The sequence below is a fragment of the Monodelphis domestica genome, chromosome 5 (genome assembly GCF_027887165.1).
Source record: "Monodelphis domestica isolate mMonDom1 chromosome 5, mMonDom1.pri, whole genome shotgun sequence".
In the NCBI taxonomy this organism is placed as follows: domain Eukaryota; kingdom Metazoa; phylum Chordata; class Mammalia; order Didelphimorphia; family Didelphidae; genus Monodelphis; species Monodelphis domestica.
The window spans coordinates 260,635,494-260,658,329 of NC_077231.1; the positions used below are offsets into that span (position 1 = coordinate 260,635,494).

Below are 22,836 nucleotides of genomic sequence, written 5' to 3' on the forward strand. Positions count from 1 at the left end.
GACCTCAGATTTCCCAATTTACAGATTTAGTAAGGTTCCTCTTGAGTTCTAATCTGTGATTCTGACTTATTGTTCTTATACCATCATAACATACACATGGAAGACAACCTTACTGGTTTGGGGCATTTAGGGTTAAACTTTGCTCTATCAATTCCTGTTCTTTCATCTTTTTCTCAAGAATATCTTTTGGATGCTTGTGGACCATCCTCCTAAAGACTTTATGGAGAAAGTAGTACTCGCGCCTTTCTACTGTGTGGAAGAGGAAGTTCTACAGTAACTCCAAACTGTCTTTTGTTATTGGGAATCACCTGTTCCACTTCACTGTTTTTTCCAAGCTAGTAAAGCCTACCTCTAAGAATCAAAACTTTTTTCTAATTGACTTTAAAAATGTAAAGTTTCCCTGCATCACATAATTTCTTATTAGTCTTTGCAGAATGTCATTTAATCTTTACTGGATGATTCAGGAGTCTTATACTTCCATTTCATCATTCTTGGAAAGAGGGAATAAATCTAATTTTGTTATTGTCATAAATTATACTGTTTCATATTTAATATTGTGATACTGACAAGTACTTGTTGTTTGTGTATATGCACACGTGTGTATTTGTGTCTGCATAAGCTGTTGGCATGTCTTAAGTAGCCACCTAATGGTTATGATTTCCTTTTTTTTTTTTTAAATAGAAATTATTTGTGTCTCCGCTCCCCACATCATAGAAGGTATCATTTAGGATTCAGATATGTAGATGTAGATTGTCTTTCATGTTGCCATTTTTCATTTCTTTCTGGAGGTGACATTCACAAATTATTTTTCAAGTTAAATCTGTAGCTGTTTATAATGTTTTCTTGATTCTACACATTTTGCTGTTCATTATCCCATGTAGTTCTTTCCAAATTAAAAAAAAAATTAGCCTGCTCATTGTTTTTTATGGTAAAGTAGTATTCCATCACAATTATATACCACAGTGTGTTTATCTATTCTCCAGTTGATGATCATTATATATGTATATAGATTCTTTTGGTTTTTTCCCTAATCTCCTTGGAAAGCAGATCCAACAGACATACCCAATATTGCTGGGTCTAAGGACATACACAATTTTATAACTATGAGTACATAATTTCAAATTGCTTTCCAGAATTATTGGATAAATTCACAGTTCTACCAACAGCATATTAATGTCCTCATTTTCCCACGTCCCCTCCAATATTTACCATTTTGCCCTTTTGTCATTTTGGGTGGGTATGAGATAGGTATCTGATGGGTATGAGATATCTCAGAATTATTTTGGTTTGCATTTCTCTAATTAGTAGTGATTTGGAGCATTTCTTCCTATATCTATTTGATTTCTTCATCTGAAAATTGTTCCTATCTTTTGTCCATTTATCAATTGGGGGATGGTTCTTATTCTTACAAATTTGACAAAAGTTCTCTATATATTTTAGATACGAGATCTCTATCCAAGAGGCTGTTTATAAAAATGTTTCCCCAATTTTCTACTTTCTTTCTAAACTTGACAATATTCGTTTTATTTTTACAAACCTTTTTTAATTTAGTGAACTCAAAATGACCCATTTTACATCTCACAATGTTCTCCATTTCTTATTGACTCACAAATCCCTCATCTGGATTAGAACTGACTGAATGACTGGGCAAATCACTTCATCACTGAGTGCTCAGGAAAACTCTGAGACTAATTGCAAGAAAGATTATAGCCTTCATTAGTAAAAGTAGTGTCATCATCTAGGAATTCCTTCTATTAGTGAAACCATAGTTCTGAATCTCAGCTGTGTGTGTGTGCACGTGTGCACATGATATGACCTCCACTCTAGCTTCTGGAGGGATTAGCTTCTGCGTTTTTATCTGAAGACTTAGTGTAGTATGTGGCAGACAGTAAATGCTTAAATGTTTATCTATTGTTTGATTGGAAATGCTCATGGAGCCCCTTTCCTTGGAGGTCAAGTAGAAGTTGATTCACTTCTTCATAGGTATATTTAATGGGGTTTCTTTTAGGTTTTAGTTTGGACTAGATTAGTACTGAGATCCCCCATGGTATATTGACATAGGAAACCTTAAATTAACATTATTTATGTTTTATTTTTATTCATTTAAAAAAAATTCCCAATGACATTTTAATCTGGTTTGGGTTGCTAGTTACAAGCTGCAAATTTGACATCTTTCTACTCTAGAAAACCTAAAAGGAAGTCATGCTTCTTGGGAGGTAGGGTTAGCTCAGAGTCCACCTTTCCTTTTTGGGTCATTTCAGGATCTACCTCTGAATTGAGAAACATGTAAGAACTTGGAGCCACTAATATTCAATCTACTTGTACTGAATGTTGTAACAAATTCCAAGTTTCATGTTAACAGCATTGCATAGGTTTTTGGTGAGAGACCGGACTTAGAATTAAAAATTTTTTAAATTTTAGCAGAGTACCTTCTTTGTCTTATATATTTTATTTGAATATTTATTTGAATATTAATTTGAATTCATTTGATATTGGAAATTAGTAAAAATTTTCACTAAAAGATCTATAGTTCCCTCCCTCCCCCAATGCAATGGATTCATCATTTTAACTCTGATCCTAAGGTTGTGTCTGTTTGTAACATATGACAGAGGCAACTGAATGTGAAATGCTATGGAAAGTAACCCAGGAAGAACGGTGAGTGAACTAAATAATTTAATTACATTTAGTTTTTGTGCCTGGCACAGCATCTGCCACATATAGTAGGTAAATAAAATATTTATTAAGTGCTTACTGTAAAAATTAAATTAGCCTCTACTGATAAAAATATTATATTTCATGAGATTTATTAAGATTGTTAGAAATCAAGGATACAAAATAATAAACCCACGTGCCTAGGACTGATTAGCCCATTCACATCTTATTACATCTTGCCATGTCCGAGTAGAAGAAGAGAGAGACTCCTGTGAGCAAACTGCTAGGAAAATTGGAAGATAGTGTGGGAGAGATTAGGTATGGATCAACCCCTCACACCCTACACCAAGATAAACTCAGAATGGGTGAATGACCTGAATATAAAGAAGGAAACTATAAGGAAATTAGGTGAACACTGAATAGTATACATGTCAGACCTTTGGGACGGGAAAGATTTTAAAACCAAGCAAGACTTAGAAAGAGTCACACAGTGTAAAAGAAATAATTTTGATTACATCAAATTAAAAAGTTTTTGTACAAATAAAACCAATGTAACTAAAATCAGAATGGAAGCAACAAATTGGTAAACAATCTTCATAACAAAAACCTCTGACAAAGGTCTAATTGCTCATATTTACAAAGAGCTAAATCAATTGTACAAAAAACAAGCCATTCTCCAATTAATAAATGGGCAAAGGACATGAATAGGCAGTTTTCAGCCAAAGAAATCAATACTATTAATAAGCACATGAAAAAGTGTTCTAAATCCCTGGTAATCAGAGAGATACAAATCAAAACAACTCTGAGGTATCACCTCACACCTAGCAGATTGGCTAACATGACAGCTATGGAAAGTAATGAATGCTGGAGGGGATGTGGCAAAGTAGGGACATTAATTCATTGCTGGTGGAGTTGTGAATTGATTCAGCCATTCTGGAGGAGAATTTGGAACTATGCCCAAAGGGCACTAAAAGACTGTCTGTCCTTTGATCCAGCCATATCACTGCTGGGTTTGTACCCCAAAGAGATGATAAGGAAAAAGACTTGTACGGGAATATTCATAGCTGCGCTCTTTGTGGTGACAAAAATTTGGAAAATGAGGGGATGCCCCTCAATTGGGGAATGGCTGAACAAATTGTGGTATATGTTGGTGATGGAATACTATTGTGCTAAAAGGAATAATAAAGTGGAGGAATTCCAAGGAGACTGGAACAACCTCCAGGAAGTGATGCAGAGCGAAAGGAGCAGAACCAAAAAAACATTGTACACAGAGACTGATACACTGTGGTTCAGTCGAATGTAATGGATTTCTCCATTAGTATCAATGCAATATCCCTGAACAATTTGCAGGGATCTAGGAGAAAAAACACTACCCACAAACAGAGGACAAATGGTGGGAGTAAAAACAACGAGGAAAGGCAACTGCTTGACTACAGGGGTTGAGGGGAAATGACTGAGGAGAGACTTTAAATGAATACTCCAGTGCAAATACCAACAACATGGAAATGGGTTCAGATCAAGGACACATGTGATACCCAGAAGAATCATGGGCTGGTTATGGAAGGGGTGGGGGGGGGGGGGGAGGAAAAAAATGATCTTTGTTTCCAATGAATAATGTTTGAAAATGACCTAATAAAATAATATTTAAATAAAAAAAGAAAGAAAAAGAGAAATCAAGTTTGAAATAGAAGAGAATATAGTAATTGAATAATGGTTTTAATTTTATTTCCTATGATTTCAAATTATCCTCACTTGTGAAATTTCACCACAAAAACAGGGATCATTTAGGGATGCATTGCTGAGTTATGAGGTATATGAAACAATTGGCAAGAGAAATTAAAAAATAACAGAAAAATCCAAATAAGAAAAGATAATTTCTGGATGAAATATAGACTATCAAAAGTCTTATGTGTAAAAATTCTAAGTAAGAGAAAAATAAATCTATAACAGGTCCTTGAATCAGGGACCAATTAACATGATATAAACAAGCATTTACCCAGTCAGTAACCAGGACTATAGAAAGTTGCCACATTATGAAAGACAGAATAGGGACTAGATTATAGTAATCTGTAAGTATTTTCACAAAGAGTGTAGATACAAGGAAGGCCTACATTTTAACATGTCAAGTGTCGCAACCTCGAGTCCACATTAATATTTCCTGTGTGCTCTTTTTTGGCACTATTCAGGTTTAGCTTTGTGCTTCTTTGGCCCTGTGCAATGGCTCTTTTTGTATTCTTTGTCTTGGAATCAGACAGAATCATTAAGCAAAGTCCCATAGTTTTTTAAAACAATCAATGGCATCATTTTTATAGTCTCAAGCTTTTGGGGCATACATTGACATTATAGCAAATATATTTTAAACTTATATTACTACAAATCAAAAAAGTTAAAAAATCTTAATACTGGTGACGTGCTTCAAATATAAAAAGGAGAGAAAAAAATAAAAAAAACTGAAATAGTATATTGCACATGCAAGAAAAATATAATAATAAAAGTTTTTAAATTTTAAAATATAGCTTATAATCATTGACACAGTGTGTCAGCTAAGGAAATATAGAATATAAGGTTTCTCACCAAAAATGAGATCCATTTCCTCTTCCTATCTGGCCATGATCCACTGTGAGTACAAGCAAATGGATTTCACAAAGTAATAGTTTTTTTTTTTTAATGGCTTGGTGTTTTAAGATTTTTGTTGTTGTTTTTTTTATTTTGATGTATATAAGGACATTCTTCTTTTTTTTCCCCTTTTAAACATTATTTTATTTGGTCATTTTCAAACATTATTCAATGGGAAAAAAAAAGATAATTTTCTTTTCCTCCCCCCTCCTACCACCACTCCCATAGCTGACGTGCAATTCCACTGGGTATCATATGTGTCCTTGATTTGAAACCATTTCCATGTTGTTGGTATTTGCATTACGGTGTTCATTTAGAGTCCCTCCTCAATCATATCCCTTCAACCCCTGTAGTCATGCAATTGCTTTTCCTCGGTGTTTTTACTCCCACAGTTTGTCCTCTGCTTGTGGATAGTGTTTTTTCTCCATGATCCCTGCAGATTGTTCAGGGACGTTGCATTGACAGTAATGGATAAGTCCATTACGTTCGATTGAACCACAGTTTATCAGTCTCTGTGTACAATGTTCTCCTGGTTCTGCTCCTTTCACTCTGCATCACTTCCTTGAGGTTGTTCCAGTCTCCATGGAATTCCTCTACTTTATTATTCCTTTCAGCACAATAGTCTTCCATCACCATTTGTTCAGCCATTCCCCAATTGAAGGGCATCCCCCCACTTTCCAACCTTTGGCCACCACAAAGAGCGCAGCCATGAATATTCCCGTACAAGTCTTTTTCCTTATTATCTCCTTGGGGTACAAACCCAGCAGTGCCATGGCTGGATCAAAGGGAAGATAGTCTTTTAGTCTTTGGGCATAGTTCCAAACTGCCCTCTGGTTGAGGCCATAAACTGTAGTGATTAAAATAGTGGAAGATATAAATTGTAGTAGATAAAAGAGTGGATGAGTAAATTGTGACCGCAGAAAATATGGTTTCAAGACAGTGTCTTGTTTTAAAATCAATATATAAGGTGGTCGCCAGGGAAAAATTCCCAATTATTAAATATACCCAAGTCAACTGGCTTTTATAGAGATTTTAATTAATACAAACGAGGATTTAAGAAAGAGAGAGAGAGAGAGAGAGAAAGGAAATAATGAGAAAAGGGTTATACCAGCCTAGGCAGGCATGAGCCAGCCTAGGAAGAGAGGGATCAGTCAGTCTTTTATCACTCACCACAAGATCTGTCCAAGCAAGGATTCAGAGAGACAGAGTCTCCTCAGAGGGAGTTCCAGCCAGAGTCACCCTCCCTCAGACTGTCTTCAAGAGACTGTCTCAAGAGACTCTCTTTGCTCTCAGATTTTCATCTCCTTATAAAGGGAATTTTCTCCTATGTCTCCTCCTCTAAGTTCTCACATCTACCAATCACAGTAGACGGTTTTCAAAGGACAGACCATTCTTAGTTCACACCTGAGTAGACTAATCTTTTGAGTAATTCACACCTGAGTAGACTCGAATCTCTGAGTAAGTTTTCACCTCTTTGCTCCTTGTAAGTTCACAAGTTGCCTGACCTTTATAGGTACTTAGCACCCCTTTGTATTAGTTCTAAAAATAGGCACAGCTTAAGAACTTTTTGCCTTATTATAAGTATGGGTTTAAGTACTTTTCATTGTTCAGCAAGGAGTTTACAACTTTATCTTCCCCTAAGGCATGCTTAAGTATGGTGAAGTAGAGTTCTCACATTCCTGATCAAGTACCTTCATTGCCCAAATGGGGAATGGTCCCAAAGGGGAATGGTCTTAACCCAACCTTATGAAGTAGGGTCTGGGAATTTTTAAGGTTCACAATCCAACCTTATGAAGTAGGGTCTGAGAAATTTTAAGGTTCACACCTCCAGAATGGCTGGATCAATTCACAACTCTACCAGCAATGAATTAATGCCCCTACTTTGCCACATCTCCTCCAGCATTCATTACTTTCCTTTGCTGTCATGTTAGCCAATCTGCTAGGTGTGAGGTGATACCTCAGAGTTGTTTTGATTTGCATCTCTCTGATTATCAGAGATTTAGAACACTTTTTCATGTACTTATTAATAGTTTTGATTTCTTTGGCTGAAAACTGCCTGTTCATGTGCCTTGCCCATTTATCAATTGGAGAATGGCTTGATTTTTTGTACAATTGCTTTAGCTCTTTATAAATATGAGCAATTAGACCTTTGTCAGAGGATTTTGTTATGAAGATTGTTTCCGAATTTGTTGCTTCCCTTCTAATTTTGGTTACATTGGTTTTGTTTGTACAAAACCTTTTTAATTTGATGTAATCAAAATTATTATTTTTTTATACTTTGTGACTCTTTCTACGTCTTGCTTGGTTTTAAAACCTTTCCCTTCCCAAAGGTCTGACATGTATATTATTCTGTGTTTACCTAATTTACTCATAGTTTCCTTCTTTATATTCAGGTCATTCACCCATTCTGAGTTATTTTGGTGTAGGGTGTGAGGTGTTGATCCAGACCTAATCTCTCCCACACTGTCTTCCAGTTTTTCCAGCAGTTTTTGTCAAATAGTGGATTTTTGTCCCAAAACTTGGGGCAAAGTATCATTTTTTTTTATAAAGAACAGTAGTACAACAGGTAATGCACATTCAAAAATTACCAAAATCCCCAGAATTCACAATAACCCAGTTAATTACAATAGCAAACAAACCCTCTATCATATTTAACAGGAGTCTGCTATATGACATTTAAAGAAAATGGATATTTCTCACACGTTTTTCAGGTGTAATACAATGTTTCAACTTTGGCTGAGATATTTAACAACAAAGTAAAATTTATTTTGGTCTAGAACATCATCAAGAAATCTAGATTGTTCTGATAGAATTAAAGTGAGCTGAAGAGTTATAAATGAGAGATGCTCCCTTTTTGGGAGCCATCCAGGGGTGCAATGCTCTGGGATTAACTTCCCAGTTCCTTTGGTATGAGATTGTGATGTCCCATTCATTCACATTTTTATAAATGTGGTAATTGGGAATTATAATTGTGTTTCACTTCAGCTACTAAAATGGACCATACTTCCTGTTAGAGACAGACAAAATGATCAGAGTTGTTGAAAAAAATCTAAAAATCATGTCTAAAGACCCCTTAACATCAATTTGAGACATTTAGCTTATTAAATTTTCCAAAGGTTGTTATACCAGTTTTTAACTAGTTTTTGATGAAGTCATTCATCCTTTATGTGATAATTTACAAAGCCAAAATAGAAAAAAAGGCTGTTTTGATATATGAGCTTATTCAATAATATTTGTTCAGTATAGTTATATGGGAATATAAAGATAATTTTAGTATTGTGACTTAAAATCTAAATTTAATTGGTTGCCAGGGACAATCCCAAAAAAATAAGATACCCAAGTCAGCTGGAAATTTTATGGTGATTTAATTTATATAGTGGAAGAGATTAAGAAGAAGGAAAAGGAGTAGGATTTCTACATCTTGGCTAGTACCGGGTGGGAAGATTAGGAGATCTAGAAAGTAAGGTTTTGGAGTGTGAAGGAGGAAGGAATCAACCTGAACTCCAAAAGGGCTCAGTCAAGATGCCCAAAATTGAATCAGCTCAAGGGCAAACTTATTGCCAAACCCAGTCAAATAACTGCCAGCACTTCAAGATGTTGGAACGCCTAGCATGCTGCCAGCCAGTCACCTCTCCAGGGAAAGAGGGTGAAGAGAACCAGTGATGTGCCTTATATAGATGGTTTTATGTCACTTTCCTTTGTCTTATCTCTACCAATGATAGCTTAGCTTGACTTTGGACAGCCATGGGGTCTTTCTGCTTTTTCTGCACATATCTGTTGAAGGCCATTTCCTCAGAGAATTAAATCTTTGAGTATGGTGCAGGCATCCTGACCTTGTTAAACTGAGTAGGGTGGATAAATGTAGAGTTCCCAACATTTGATTCTGTTAAACCAAGTACCTCCATTATTATTGATCAGGAAATAGTTAATCAGATCTTCTAAAACACAGTCTGATTAGGGTGGAATATTTTTAAAATTCACAGGAAAAGCAACAGAATATAACAATAGTTAAAACCCAGTATATTAAAATGAATCAGTATAACAGAATAGTATTGAATACATTAATATATGAACTTAAAACCAACAAAATTAAATCTTAAAACAATCAGCAAAATGCAATAAAATAGAGATATTTATAAAACATTTGAGACTGAAAAGCCTTAAAAATGTAACCTCCAGTCTCTTTAAAGTTCGTTTTTTTTTTTTAAATCCATTGAGATGCCTTTTGTCAGTACTATAGAATTCCCCATAGTGGAGAACATGGGTTTTTGGAATCTCAAATTGGGCAGGTCCAAATGGCAAAGAGTTGCAGGGAGATGAATTGCTCCCCTGAATCTCAGTTAAAATAAGTAAAAGAATCAGTGCACTCAAAAAATATCCTTTAAAATAAGAATTGAACTGCTCTCTCATAGAATATGCCATACTTGTAACTTACTTCCTGTTTGGAAAGTCTCTTCCTTCTCCTCGTTCACCCCACTGAGGTCCCCTGCCATGTGGAGGCTAGTTGTTGCCTAAGGAAAGAACAAGCCAGTTTTTACCAGTTGGTTTATGATTCCAAAGACACAGGGACAGCTGTCAGCAGCCTGGGTCCTGGGGTTGGACTGGTGAGATCTGGCTCAGAGTTTGGAGATCATTTGGGGCCGGGGCCAGGATTGGGAGAATGATCTGGGTCAAGCAGGTCTGAAGTGGATAACTGGAGGCAGGAGCGGATGGTTAGAGCAAGCTCAATCCGAATCAGCTTTGCTGAAAAGCCTTGGCAGGAGAAATGTGGCTTAAACGAAAATTATCTAGGATATCTTAAAAAAAATTGAGGAGTTCTTGTTCAATCTTGTGGTAGCCAAAACCTGTAAAAATTAAATTTATGTATCTAGTAATAAAAATATATTTTATGAGGTTTATTAAGGATTATTAGAAATCAAGGATACAAATTAAAAACCACGTGCCAGTGGCTGATTAGCCCTTTTAAAAAAAAACTCACATCATTGTAATGGAAGAGAAGTGAGTATGGGAGGTGTTACTGTCAGTTAAATACCAATTGTGATCTCGCCAGTGTGGAGATTCAGGTGAGATTATAGGGAATTCTGGGAAATGCCAAGGACTTCTGGGGATTGAAGTCTAGGGTTCAAAATCTCCATTTTTTACATCATACACATAATATATCATAATCAGCTTATTTCTTTACCCTCTTTCTGAGTAAAGTCCTTCTATCTTCTCTACTAGTAAGACTAATTTTTGAGAATTACAAAAATCCTTTTTTTATGTAGACATATAAACATTTTGACCTTAATGAGTCCCTTCAATTTCTCTTTCTCATTTACCTTTTTTAGCTTCTTATGAGTCTTGTGTTTGGACTTCAGATTTTTTGTTTAGGTCTGGCTTGTTCCTCAGGAATGGTTGAATATCTTCTATCTTACTGAGTTCTCCTTTTTTCCCCCTGAAAAAATTTGCTCAGTTTTGCTTGATAGGTGACTTTGGATTTTAAACCCAAATCTTTTGCCTTCCTGAATATCATATTTTTGATGCCTTTGGATCCTTTAATGTAGAAGGTCCTGTGTGATCCTGATTGTAACTCTATCGTATTTGAATGTTTTTTTTTTTTTTTTTACTGGCTGTTTGAAGAATTTTCTCTTTAGCTTTGTGGCTCTTTAATTTATCTATTATGTTCCTGGAAGTTGTCATTTGAGGATTTCTTTCTTCAGGTGATCTGTGAATTCTTTTCAATTTTATTTTCTTGTTCCAGGATCTCTGGCCACTTATCTTCAATAATTTCTTGTAATATGATTCCCAAGGTATTTTATTGATCATAGCTTTCAGATAGTTCAATAATTCTCACATTGTCTCTCGTTGGTCTATTTTCTAGGTCAGCTGCTTTTTTTCAGTTAGATATTCCATGTTTTTCTCTTTTTTCAATTCCTTTGATTCTGCTTTGTTGTTTCTTGATTTCTCATGAAATCATTAGTTTCTAGATGGTCAATTCTGATGTTGAAAGTCGATTTTTCCTGTGTCAGTTTTTGGTTCTTTTTCAGTTGCCTCATTTCTTCTCTTAGCACTTTCAGTTCTTCTTTCATCACTTTCATTTCTCTTCTCCACTTTTCCTTTGTCTCTCTTGAATTTGTGTCAAATCCATATTTTTTATTTGGACTTTCTGTGTGTTTGTTTTGCTTTCACTTTCCTCTTATGTGTCTGTACCTTGCTCTTTGTCTTCACAAAAATTCTTTAGTTAGGTGCTTTTTTTGTTGTTTGCTCGTTTCCCCTAATGATAGGTAGGCTCTATTTTCTGGGAAGTTGGGGTATCCTCTTAAACTTCAGTCATTGCTTGATGTTATTCTCAGCTTATTTTCTGGTTCTTAGGATTGAGAGCCCTCTCCCCCATCAGCATCTCCCCAATTGAATTCACGATTCAATTGGGGAGATGCTGATGGCTTAAGAACTCTTCAGACTTGAATGTAAGCTTTTGATCACACTCTGAACTTGACCAGGTCAGGGGCTGTTGACATTCTAGTCCCAAGCTTAATCTTAAGTTTCTGGTCTCACTGTGTTCTTGATCCAATAAGGCACACTCTTGATTGCCCTCTCATGGAGCTCAACCCTTAGTTTTGGGCAAAAGGATCTGGGGGAGCTCCCCCTCTAAACTGTGTCCTCCCCCTCAAACTGGATTATGTCCTCTTCCCAAGCTCAGACTAGGATTCCTGGCTTGTTAATGGACCCACAAAGATCAGACCCCTTCAGCCCAGATTTCTTTGGACTGGGACTCCAGATTTCTAGACAGTTTAGAAATTTCATGGGGTTTGGGTTGGCTTGTAGCACTATTTCCCCAGCCAGGATCTCAGTGTCTGGATGACAGCTTGGGCGCGCGCGCGCGCGCGTGTGTGTGTGTGTGTGTGTGTGTGTGTGTGTGTGGGCTTGATCTTGGCTTGCTCTTCCCTCCTTGCTGTAGCCTTTTGCTGACTCGATTTTTCTCTCACCCCAGTCCCCCAAATCATCTCTGGCTACCTTTAGAGTTTTTCTTTTCTTGAAAGTTGTTTCACTTTGTTTTCTTGTTGGTTCTTTGACTCCTATATTTGTTTTGTGGTGATATTTTAATCTTGGTCAGAGAGGATTCTGCTGCTCTAGTTACTCCACTGTACCCCTGGAAGTCAATACTCAGTTTCCAATTAATTCTTAGTCTTTCTGTTGTCCTTTGTTGAATAGTTTTACTCAATCATGGTCTGAAAAGAGTGCATTCAATATTTCTGCTTTTCTATATTTGCTTTTGAGATTTTTATGCACTGTTATTATATGGCCAGTTTTTGTATAGGTGTCATGTATTGTTGAGAAAAAAAAGGATATTTTTTTCTAGTCCCATTTGGTTTTTTCCAGAAGTCCATCATATGTAAATTCCCTACAATTTTATATGTTTCTTTTAACTTTTTTCTTATTTATTTTATGGTTGTATTCATCTCGTTCTGATAGGAGAAGGTTGAGATCTACTACTAGTAACATTTTACTATCTATTTCATTCTATAACATGTAACTTCTCATTTAGGGATTTGGATGCTATGCCTTTTGGTCCATAAATGTTTAGTATTGATATTATTTAATTCTCTCTGTTACCTTTTATCAAGGTGTAATTTTCTTCCTTAACTCTTGATTAGATGAATTATTACTTTTTTTCCATCTGAGATTGTGATTGCTACCCTTGCTTTTTAAAAATTTAGCTGTATCATAATAGTTTTTGCTTTTAGCCCATTGCTTTTATTTTGTGTGTGAATCCTTGCTTTATACGTGTTTCTTGTAGGCAGCATATTGTGGGATTTTTGATTTTTAATCCTCTTTGCTATCTTTTTCTATTCTCTCATTGCCCGACACCCTTCCCACCATCTTCTCCTCCACTGTATTGACTCTTAGACTCTTTCATGTGATATAATGTACTCCTATCTCTCTTTACTTTTCTCCCTGTGTTGTGTTACTCTTTCCTATCCCTTGATTTTCATGGAAATATCAGACTGCCTTATTCTATTTATACCTTTTCTTCTTTTATACCCCTTACTGACCTAGTAGTGATAGTTATTAAGTTTCTTAAGTACTCTAAGTATCATACTTTAAGTATTTTATGTGACTCAAGTATCACACACACACACACACACACAGAGTACCATCTTAAATATCTTAGAAATTATCACTGTCCCAGGTTAGAATGTACTCACTTCAACCTTATTCAAACCTTCTGTTTACCTTTTTATACTTTCCTTGAGTGTTGAATTTCATAATTGAATTTTTTTTTTCAGATCTAGTTTTTTGGTCAGGAATACCAGAAGTCATCTATTTTATTAAATACCACTTTTTTCCACCTGGAGAGTTATGCCAAGTTTCTCTGGGTATATGATTTTTGGTTGTAGATCTAGATCCTTTACCTTTCAGAATATATTCTGTGTTGTCCAATCCTTTAATGTAGCAGTTGTGAGATCCTATGTAATTCTGACTGTGGCTCCATGATAGTTGAATTGTTTCCTTCTGATTTCTTGCAATACTTGTTTTTTTGGTCTGTGGATTATTGAATATTGCTAGGATAGTCCTGGGATATTTCATATTAGCCTTTCTTTCGAGAGGTGATTGGTGAATTATCTATATTTCTATTTTCTTCTCTTGCTTGAGGATATTAGGGCAGGTTACCCCGCTGATTTCTTATAATATTGTGTGCAGGCCCTTTTTTTGATCATAACTTTCAGGTGTTCTGATGATTCTTAAATGATCTCTTCTGGACCTATTTTTCCAGTGAGGTTATCTCAGATTTTTTTCTATTGTTGTTCTTTTGATTTTATCTTATTGTTTCCTAATGCCTTGTGGAGTCATTAGCTTCCATTTGCTCAATTTTCATTTTTAGGGAGTTATTTTCTTATTGAGTTTTTGTGTTTTGTATTTTCTTTGTCCTTAGTAATTCCCAGGAATGTCTTCCTCTTTAGTATAATTTGGTTCACACATGAAGAAGACAAGGGTTCTTTTCCTGGGTACATATTACTCATGATGGTAGTTATGGGGAGGGGTGATGTTAAGGATACATTTTTAGGATTGAGACTGAATATAATTTTAGTGGTTACTAGGGATTAAAATTTTAAATTCCAATGAAATACTCAAGTCAGAATGGAATTTTATGGTGGTTTATTTACAATAGAAGGAAGAAATTAAGAATGAGGGAGAAAGAGGGAAAAGGGTAGAAGATCTGCTCTGGCTGGCCTGAGACAAGGGGAATTTAGAGGACTCAGCCCAGGGGCCTTCTCAGAACATTAAATCTAGCTTGGTTTCCAGCCAGGAAGCCTCCTCCAAGACGAGGGGCCTCCTTGGAGGCTGGTGCCTTCAGAAAGTCAGGGAAAGAGTATTCAGCCTTAACACTAACCATGTGGTCCACTAAGGGAATCAGTATGAGGTCTCCATGCTCCAGCCCTCCAAGTCAAGAACCACTGCAAAAAGCCACCAAAGTTCCTCTCCCAGGAAGTCATGTGAAACATAAAGGCCGTCTTTACATCACTTCCTATGTCTCACATGTACCAATGGTGGCTTAAACTTGGCTTAGGACAGCCCAGAGGATCAGTCAGTTGTTTCTGATTTGTCACTTGCTAGCACATGCAGGTTACCGACTGTCCTCCCCCAAGTGTCCTCACCCAAGTGGGGGTGTATACATTCCTGGTTGCTAAAATTCTAAAGACTAAGCACAGGGTGTAATAAATCTAAAATTCACAGTGGGTAACTTGATTAACTATTTACCAATTAACTATGCTTTGGGATGGTCAAAGGATAGCTGAATGATGAGCTCGTAAAATATTTAGTCAGCTGAATGAGCCAGCTTAGGTTCCTGGTCATGAGAGAGCCATAGACGTCTATGTCATTTTATTGGTTATGATCACGACACGTATATTCTTAATAAAAAATCTCTTGAGATAATTTAATTTCAACAGGAATGAGAATACAGAAAAATTGCAGCAGGAGCCAGTCAGTGGGGTTTGGATGGTGACATCCAGGGCTTCAGCATCCCTGGGATGGGTTGGGAATTGGCAGGTCTTTCTGTGTTCATCCTTGAGTGGAATGCGTTGGTCCTCTTTCCAAGGGGAGGCCAGACATAATCTAAGGTTCTCTCATCCTGCACTGCCAGAGATGGAGCCAGGTCCAGCCTGGTTTAACCCCTTCCCTCAGGAGCCTCAGGAGCTGTGTGTAGTGGGTGACAGGTGCATAGGGCTCACATGTGTGCAAAGTACTGACTGTGTGGGCAGGCCTGAATTGAGGATGATTTATGCAGGAAAAATTCATTTTGAGGTGTCTAGTTATGTATTTCCCCATAGAAACAATGTTAGAAACATTGGTTATGTTCCCAGGAGTAATGCTTCAGACAGAGTTCCTTAGTCTACTAGCCACTGGCTTATGTTCTAAAGAAAAAGGGAGTTGGCCCCACCCTCCAGGAGCTTCTTCATTGGGAAATTCCTAGTTTGGGGAGGGTGGGGTGAACCATTGAAGTGGTGAAGATGCCATGTAGGGCTGGAGGCAGTGTGGGGGAAGGCCCCTGGGAACTGGGATGTATGTGCAGGGCCTCATGGAGGTCATCACTGTACAGTCTGTGGAGGGAAGAGGACCCAGAGAGGCTGGACTGTCATTGCAATGTGGTGCAGTTCATGTGTGGTCCCAGAGTTCGAAGGAGTAGGGATTGTGACAGGGTCACTCTGGAGCCTATTTGGGTTAGAATGGAATGGGGAAAGGCTTAAAGAAGGGCTACCAAATAGAAGAAGGCTTTTGTAATAGGCTAAATCAGAGGTGTTAAGAACTTGAACTAGGTGGGGAGGCTCTGTGAATGACCCAGAGAACTCACAGGAGTTCCTGCTTAACATACAATGCAGCCAAACTGAAGTACTAGTGGCATTGTAGAAGCTATCAACTATTTCTTGGTAAAAATTAATTTTGAGTTTGGGATGCCAGGAACACATCTTTTCCTCCTCCCCTCATGCAGTCCCAAAGCTCTAACTTTCCCCTTCTTTCCTAGATGGAGCTATAGCAATAGCAATAAGAATAGGGCTCCTGAGGTTCTTTTGGAAAGAAGCGATTAGGTGTAGAGGAGAAGGCTTCTAGGCATCACCAGTAGTGTCAGGGAAAGCCCAGAAGTTCCTGGTGACAGTTACCAAAAGCATATACAGAATTATGTGAGTTATTAATTTATAGAGTATCTTTTTTTCAGAATTAAAAACATTTTTGGACTTATTTTTCATAGAATATATACCATAATCACTCAATTTACTATGTCCTTTAGACTACATTTAAGACTTCCTTGTTTAGGAACCAAATATATCTTGTTCTCTGCTCTCACCTACATTCTATAATGTCCTTGAAGACAAGATTCGTGTCTTATTTTTTTATTCTCCCCAGTGCCTAGCACAGTTTTTGTGTGCCTAGTAGATGCTAAATTGTCTGTGTGCTTACCTTTGGCTGCTTTTTAAGAATTTTTTTCTGCTTATTTTCTTCTAGACCTGTACCTAGAATGTTATCTTTATTTAACAAAGTATTTCTACTTTCAATAATATCTACATGTACCTAACTGTGTTTTTGTCATGAATGGTTGAACACGTAGGTAATTAATTCAACATACTGGAAGGAAGGAGAAACAAGTACAGCAGCAGTACCCTTTAAAATGATGCATATTTTGATTTAAACATTAATTAATAACATAATACCTAATAAAATTAAAACCTAATAAAATCATTAAAGACCTAAAAATAACCAAATAAAATAAGAAAAATAGTCCTATCTTTTTTTTTCTACTATTTGGAATGTACCATTTGTTTAATAAAACACTTTTTCATACTGAATAACGTGACGTTGTTCTTCCTGTTAGTTATTGCTGACTTGACAGATAGAGGAGGGAAGGTCCTATTCCAGAATCTCATCACTGCATAGCTCTCTTAACAGAGTTCTATACTGACAAAAGCTGAGTCAGAGCAGAGATGCAGACTGCGCTATGAGCAATGATGGCCCAATTCAGGATTTTAGACTGCATGATCAACCACAATTGGAGTTTATTATGCAATCTGTATTGTGCTTGGGGTGGTCAGGTTTGTCTTAAGTATATTTTATTGCTTATTTAGTCTTAAATAATAACTCAGGTAAAATGAGAAAATATTGCAGAGGAACTGAAAGCAATGTTTTCATTTTAATAATTAGAGGTAACCTTGCAAAGTATTATTTTGTATGCTAATAATTATTTTTACATTGCCTATTTCAGTAATCTGAATTTTCTCTAAAAGAGCAATTTATGATTAGGTAGAGCAGAGGGATCTTATTTGCAAAGCTTTAATGGGGGGAGGGGAGATAAAGACCTAAGTACTTTTTAAAAAGCAAAACCGGTGTCATTAATTGTGTAGTCAATAAATAGTCTATAGTAATTTTATATACTGCATATTCATGAAGGTAGATAAAATTTTGGAAATAATCAGTTTTTTTAACTGTATTTTGGAGCTCTAGTTTTTTTGTTGTTGTTTGTTTGTTTTCATTCAAAGATAAAATAGAAATTCCTTTAAATAATCTTTGGTTTCTAATTAGATCAGTTTCTGAGAAGATGCAGTTACCCATGCATTTTGGTGAGAGTTAAAGAAAAATTACTAGATACATTTTCATTTGTAATTCAGGTACTTTTGAATTGTCTTACAAAAGGCAAGAACTAGCAGGTTCTTCTGCTCTTCTCTCCTCCCCCAAATATTTCTCAACAAATAGTGCATAGCTTGTAAAATTTATATCAAAATGCCTACCTTCTCAGAGAAGGGAGGAGAGGGAAAAGGAAAGAATTGTTTAAAATGTTAGAAATTATTTTACATGCAATTGGGGGAATAATAAAATATTATCTTAAAAATAAATGCATAGAATATTTTTAATTTAAATTGTTTTCAAAAACCAGAAATAATTTGCATAGGGTCTTTGCTTAAAGAATTAACAGAAATCTACATAATAGTTTATATTTCAAATAACTTTTAATTTGACTTGGCTCAGTACCTTGAAAATTATAAATCATTTATTTATAGGTTGTTGATTATTTTTTGTGAATTCTTCTTCCATTGCAAAATTATATATTTTTAGACTTCAAGGGAAAATCAAAGTTTATTTTACTATGATCAGAAGCAATATATGCAATTTATGCTAGTTATTGAAAATTATTTTTTTAGTTTGCTACCAATGTCATGACTGCTTTTGTTCTTAACAAATAAATGTATCTTTTGATGGTAAGTTCATTTTTGTTCTGTATGAATAGCGTCCATTTTCTGGAGGGTAGAAAGAAATATTATAATGTGGGCTGGGCACAAATGACTAATGAATCATAGAAATTAGAGATGAGGAAAGGTCGTTCAATCTATCCTACTTGCTCAAGATTGATGTTTCAATCTACTTCCTAGTTCTTTCACTAATGGATTTACATTAAAGTAATAAAATATGGATTTTGAATGGCAACTTAGGAAGGACAAGATAGATGTTGCCATTACCTTAAAATGTAAACTACATAATTAGGGAAACAAAAAAAAAAGAAGCTGATGCATTTTCAATTTTCTTTTTGAGGTTTTAATAAAGCAACATATCTCTGATTTTTGCTATTTCATTTAACTACTAACCTTCTCTATCTTAATCATCTAAAAGAGGAGTCAATAACTTTTTAGTATTTTGTCATGGTGATTTTATCACCTTAACTGATGACTAGATTTAACTCTAGGTCACTTAATTCCAGCTCCTACAGTATCAGGGAGGGTAAGGGAAGAACTGGGATATGAGTTAATTAGTCTTATGTTGAGTACCTCAACTGAGGTCCTCTGTTGATTCCATTTTTGGAGAGCCACAATCATTCAATGGTTTTTCATGCATCAACCATAACCTTGACTTTTTGCATCTTCATCCATTGCTCTTATTTATGCCCTCTGGGGCCAAGCAGCAAATTTGGCCTTGGTTTTCGAATGGGAGCTCTTTAGATAGGACAGTTATCTCTCTTTGTCATTTTCTCCCCACCTGTTACTAGTATTGTGATCCAGAACTCATTATTGGACATACATGGGCCCCAATTTCTATATTTTCTGTAAAATGCCTATAATGAGGCCTCATCTACCTCACAGGTGGGAAGAAAGCATTGGAGAAGAATATGGTACTTCCAGGCCCTTTTAGTCTCTTCTTTATGGGTCTGCCATCCTTTGGAGCTTATCTTTACTGTATTAACCTTTTGCTTCAAAGTTCCTACATCCTAATCTCTCTTCTAATAAATTCCCATTTCCTGTTTAAATGTTTGAGGAATGCTTACAGTAAGGTATTTAATTACCTGAATCTTTGATTTCTCCATCTGTGAAGTGTAGGCATTGTTGTGCTTATCCTAAACTTCTTTCTGTTCAAAAGTTTTATGGGTCAGAGTACATGAGAAAACTGGTCACTACTTATCTCTGAATTACAGAGCTTGTTTGGAGTTTATATTATATTAATATAGTTTATAGAGTTTAAGTTTCAGAATGTAATCATCTAATTTAAAATTGGATAGGCAACAATTTAATGGGGAAAATGAGGAGCATCAGAGTTAGCAGAAGCAAATGAGATGATTGCTAAAGTATACAATTTGAACCTCAAATTTAATTTCCTTGATCTTCAGACCTGACCAAAAGTGGGATTCATGTTATGAAGTGACGAGTTCTCCATCAATATAGTTTATTTAATGGATGCTAGATGGTCCTTTGAAGGGGATATTTTAGAGAAAATTCTTGTTCAGTTGTAGTTGGGCTAGATAGACTCTCAAATCCCTTATAATTTAAATTCTGAGATTCATAATTTGAAAACTTCTCTCATAAGAGTAGAAAAGTTATCAAAATTCATCTTTTGTGCCTATATCACAGATTCAAAAGTTACAGAGAAGAAACCAAAAAGCTCATTAGCTTGTATCTTGTTAATGGTTCAATTCAATTAAGTAGATACCAATTTATGTATCTGTTATATTATTATTGTCTAATGCTGTAAAGTATTGGGAACACAAAGATTTGGCTTCTGTTAAGCCAAACAATATTTTAAAATAATAAGTGTTATTGGAAGGCATAGGACTTGAGAAATATAGAAGAAGAAGAATGGTAATTTAAGAAAATGAGTAGAGAGTGTGGAAAGGAAATGAAGAGATGAAAAAAAACATAACTTTCACTTGAGCATCTCCTGTGCTTGCAGCCCTTCCAGTGTTCCTCTAAAATGGCTTTATACCTGCTTCTGTACCAGTCCCATTTCATGATGTGCATTTAGCGGAATCTGTTATCTCTACAAAGTAAATCAGATGGTCATAGCTTTAGATAAAACAGACTCAAGAGGACTCAAGGTCATACAGTTAGTAGAGATTGGTAGACATACAATTGGTACAGATGGGATTTGAACTCCCAGGTATTTTGATGACAAATCCAACAACCTTTCCTGGTACCATACTTTCCTGATGCCCTACTCACTCTTTAGAATGGAGATGAATAAAGTATATCATTAATTGCTTCAAATGTTATTCACATAGGGGTGCCAAGATAATTGGGAATTTTTTTTCTGTGGATTAGGATCCAGGTAATAATACTTTTAAAATATTTTGTTTATGAATATACAGAAATGAATATATTTACACATTCTTGATTTATATATTGGTATTAATCTTGTTGATGGTATCAGAAGCAACTGAAAACAGCAAGAATAGGATTCCATAGATCTTTTTATTTTATAAGAAGATGAGATTTTAGGAGATTTTGAGTTGGAGCATTTTTTTAGCCTTTACATATTGTACATCCTATTGTTTCATTTTCTCTGAATCTCAGGAAGATTAGGGATTGGGAACCAGTGTTTCCTAATTTTTTCCCACTTATGTGAAGAATGGATTTTAAGTATAGCAGTATCAAGAAATATGGATTAGGGTGTGATGGAGTCAGATTGATTTATCAAGTCTTGCTGATGTTACTTCATATCGACAGAATTAAGTAAATCCAGCATTAAGATTTTATAGATGTGACATGTGCATATATATGGCTATGTGAATAATATAAATAGGTACTGTACAATGTGAACTGTGTGCTAGCTACTGTGCTTAAACCTTTTAAAAGATTATCTCATTTGATCCTTACAATAGGATCCCAGTCCTGGGAGGGAGGTGCTTTTTGTTATTATATCTTTCTTATAGTTGATGAACTGAGGCAAATAAAGATTAAGTGATTTGCTGAAGGTCACACAGTTAGCTAGTATATATTTGAGGCAGGATTTGAACTCAGGACTTACTAATTTTAGGCTCAGTGCTCTGTCCATTGCCCCTAAGATTTTTTAAATTTGCATCTTGGTGGTTTGTCATAGTTGGTAAAACATCATGTTGGTAGTTTGTTGTGAGTTGATCAATTTTTTTTTAAACCCTTACCTTCCGTCTTGGAGTCAATACTGTGTAGTGGCTCCAAGGCAAAAGAGTGGTAAGGTCTAGGCAATGGGGGTCAAGTGACTTGCCCAGGGTCACACAGCTGGGAAGTGTCTGAGGTCAGATTTGAACCTAGGACCTCCCATCTTTAGGCCTGGCTCTCAATCCACTGAGCTACCCAGCTGCCCCCCAGTTGATCAAATTTTACACCATTTAGCTTCACCTGAAAGAAAAACTCATTACATGAGTACTGCCCATCAACAAGTACTTTTCAGCTGCATAATATATTGATTCTTTGGATCCTTTAGGAATGTGCAGATGGTTTAGCACAAATTGATTACTACTGCTGGAAAACACTTTAATGAAGTTAAGGTATGAAAAAAAATCTCTTATAAGTATGCTTAATAGAATTAGGTAGTCAAAGCTAATAAAATCAACCAGTTCTTTTCAAATTTGTGATAATTCAGACATTGAGATAGGCATCGAGGTTGTCAAATAAGATATAGCACTGGACCTGTAGTCAGGAAAACAAGTTGAACTTTGGTCTCAGGCACTTACTACTTGTGCCACCCTGGGCAAGTCATTTGACTTTAATAACTCCCTCCCAGGGTATGATTGTGAGGATTCTGTGAGTTAATATTTGTAAAGTGCTCTCTGCAAACCTTAAAGTGCTATCATCATCATTATCATTCCTTACATCATTGTATAGCATCTGATAATATATGAAAGGATTTTGCAAACTGGTGTATCTAGCAACCTTCTATTATACATTCTCTTGGTGATCTCACCATCTCCCTTGGGTTTAGTTGTCCTTGTCATTCAGATGACTCCCAGATCTCTGTCTAGTCCAGTTCTCTCTCCTGAGCTCCATTCCCACATCATCCCTTTTGGACATTTCTAACTGAACTTCCTTTAGATATTTCAAAAGTGTTCAAAATATGTTCAAAACAAGATTCATTATATCTTTTTGCGTGAACCCTTTGCCTACTCTGTTCTGAACTTTACTATTCATGCCAAGGATACTACCCTTGTTTAATCTCTCAAATATGCAACCTTGAAGTCATCCCCAACTCTGAACTCTTCACCTTGCACTCCCTAAACCCAGTTGGATTCCCAGGCTTTAATGTGCATCTTGTTGATTTTACTTTTACATCTCTCCAATCCTTTATCTCATGTGACTA

At 35.9% G+C, this 22,836-nt stretch overlaps 1 protein-coding gene across 4 annotated transcripts in view; it reads left to right on the forward strand.

Moving 5' to 3' along the window:
• The window catches only part of ARHGAP21 (Rho GTPase activating protein 21), a 197,793-nt gene that overhangs the window by 39,475 nt on the left and 135,482 nt on the right, over positions 1-22,836 (forward strand). Inside the window, exon 1 of one of the 4 annotated variants that reach the window (XR_008912422.1) lies at positions 17,066-17,336. The exons of 1 other annotated variant lie outside the window; for it this stretch is intronic. Coding sequence is in view for 2 of the 3 variants with exons in the window: in XM_007504864.3 (XP_007504926.2) it covers positions 17,250-17,336 (87 nt within the window). In the remaining variant the exon portion in view is untranslated. Of the gene's footprint in view, positions 1-17,065; positions 17,337-22,836 lie in introns of those variants that run through there. 2 more of the 4 variants (XM_007504864.3, XM_007504865.3) reach the window with 2 other exon arrangements.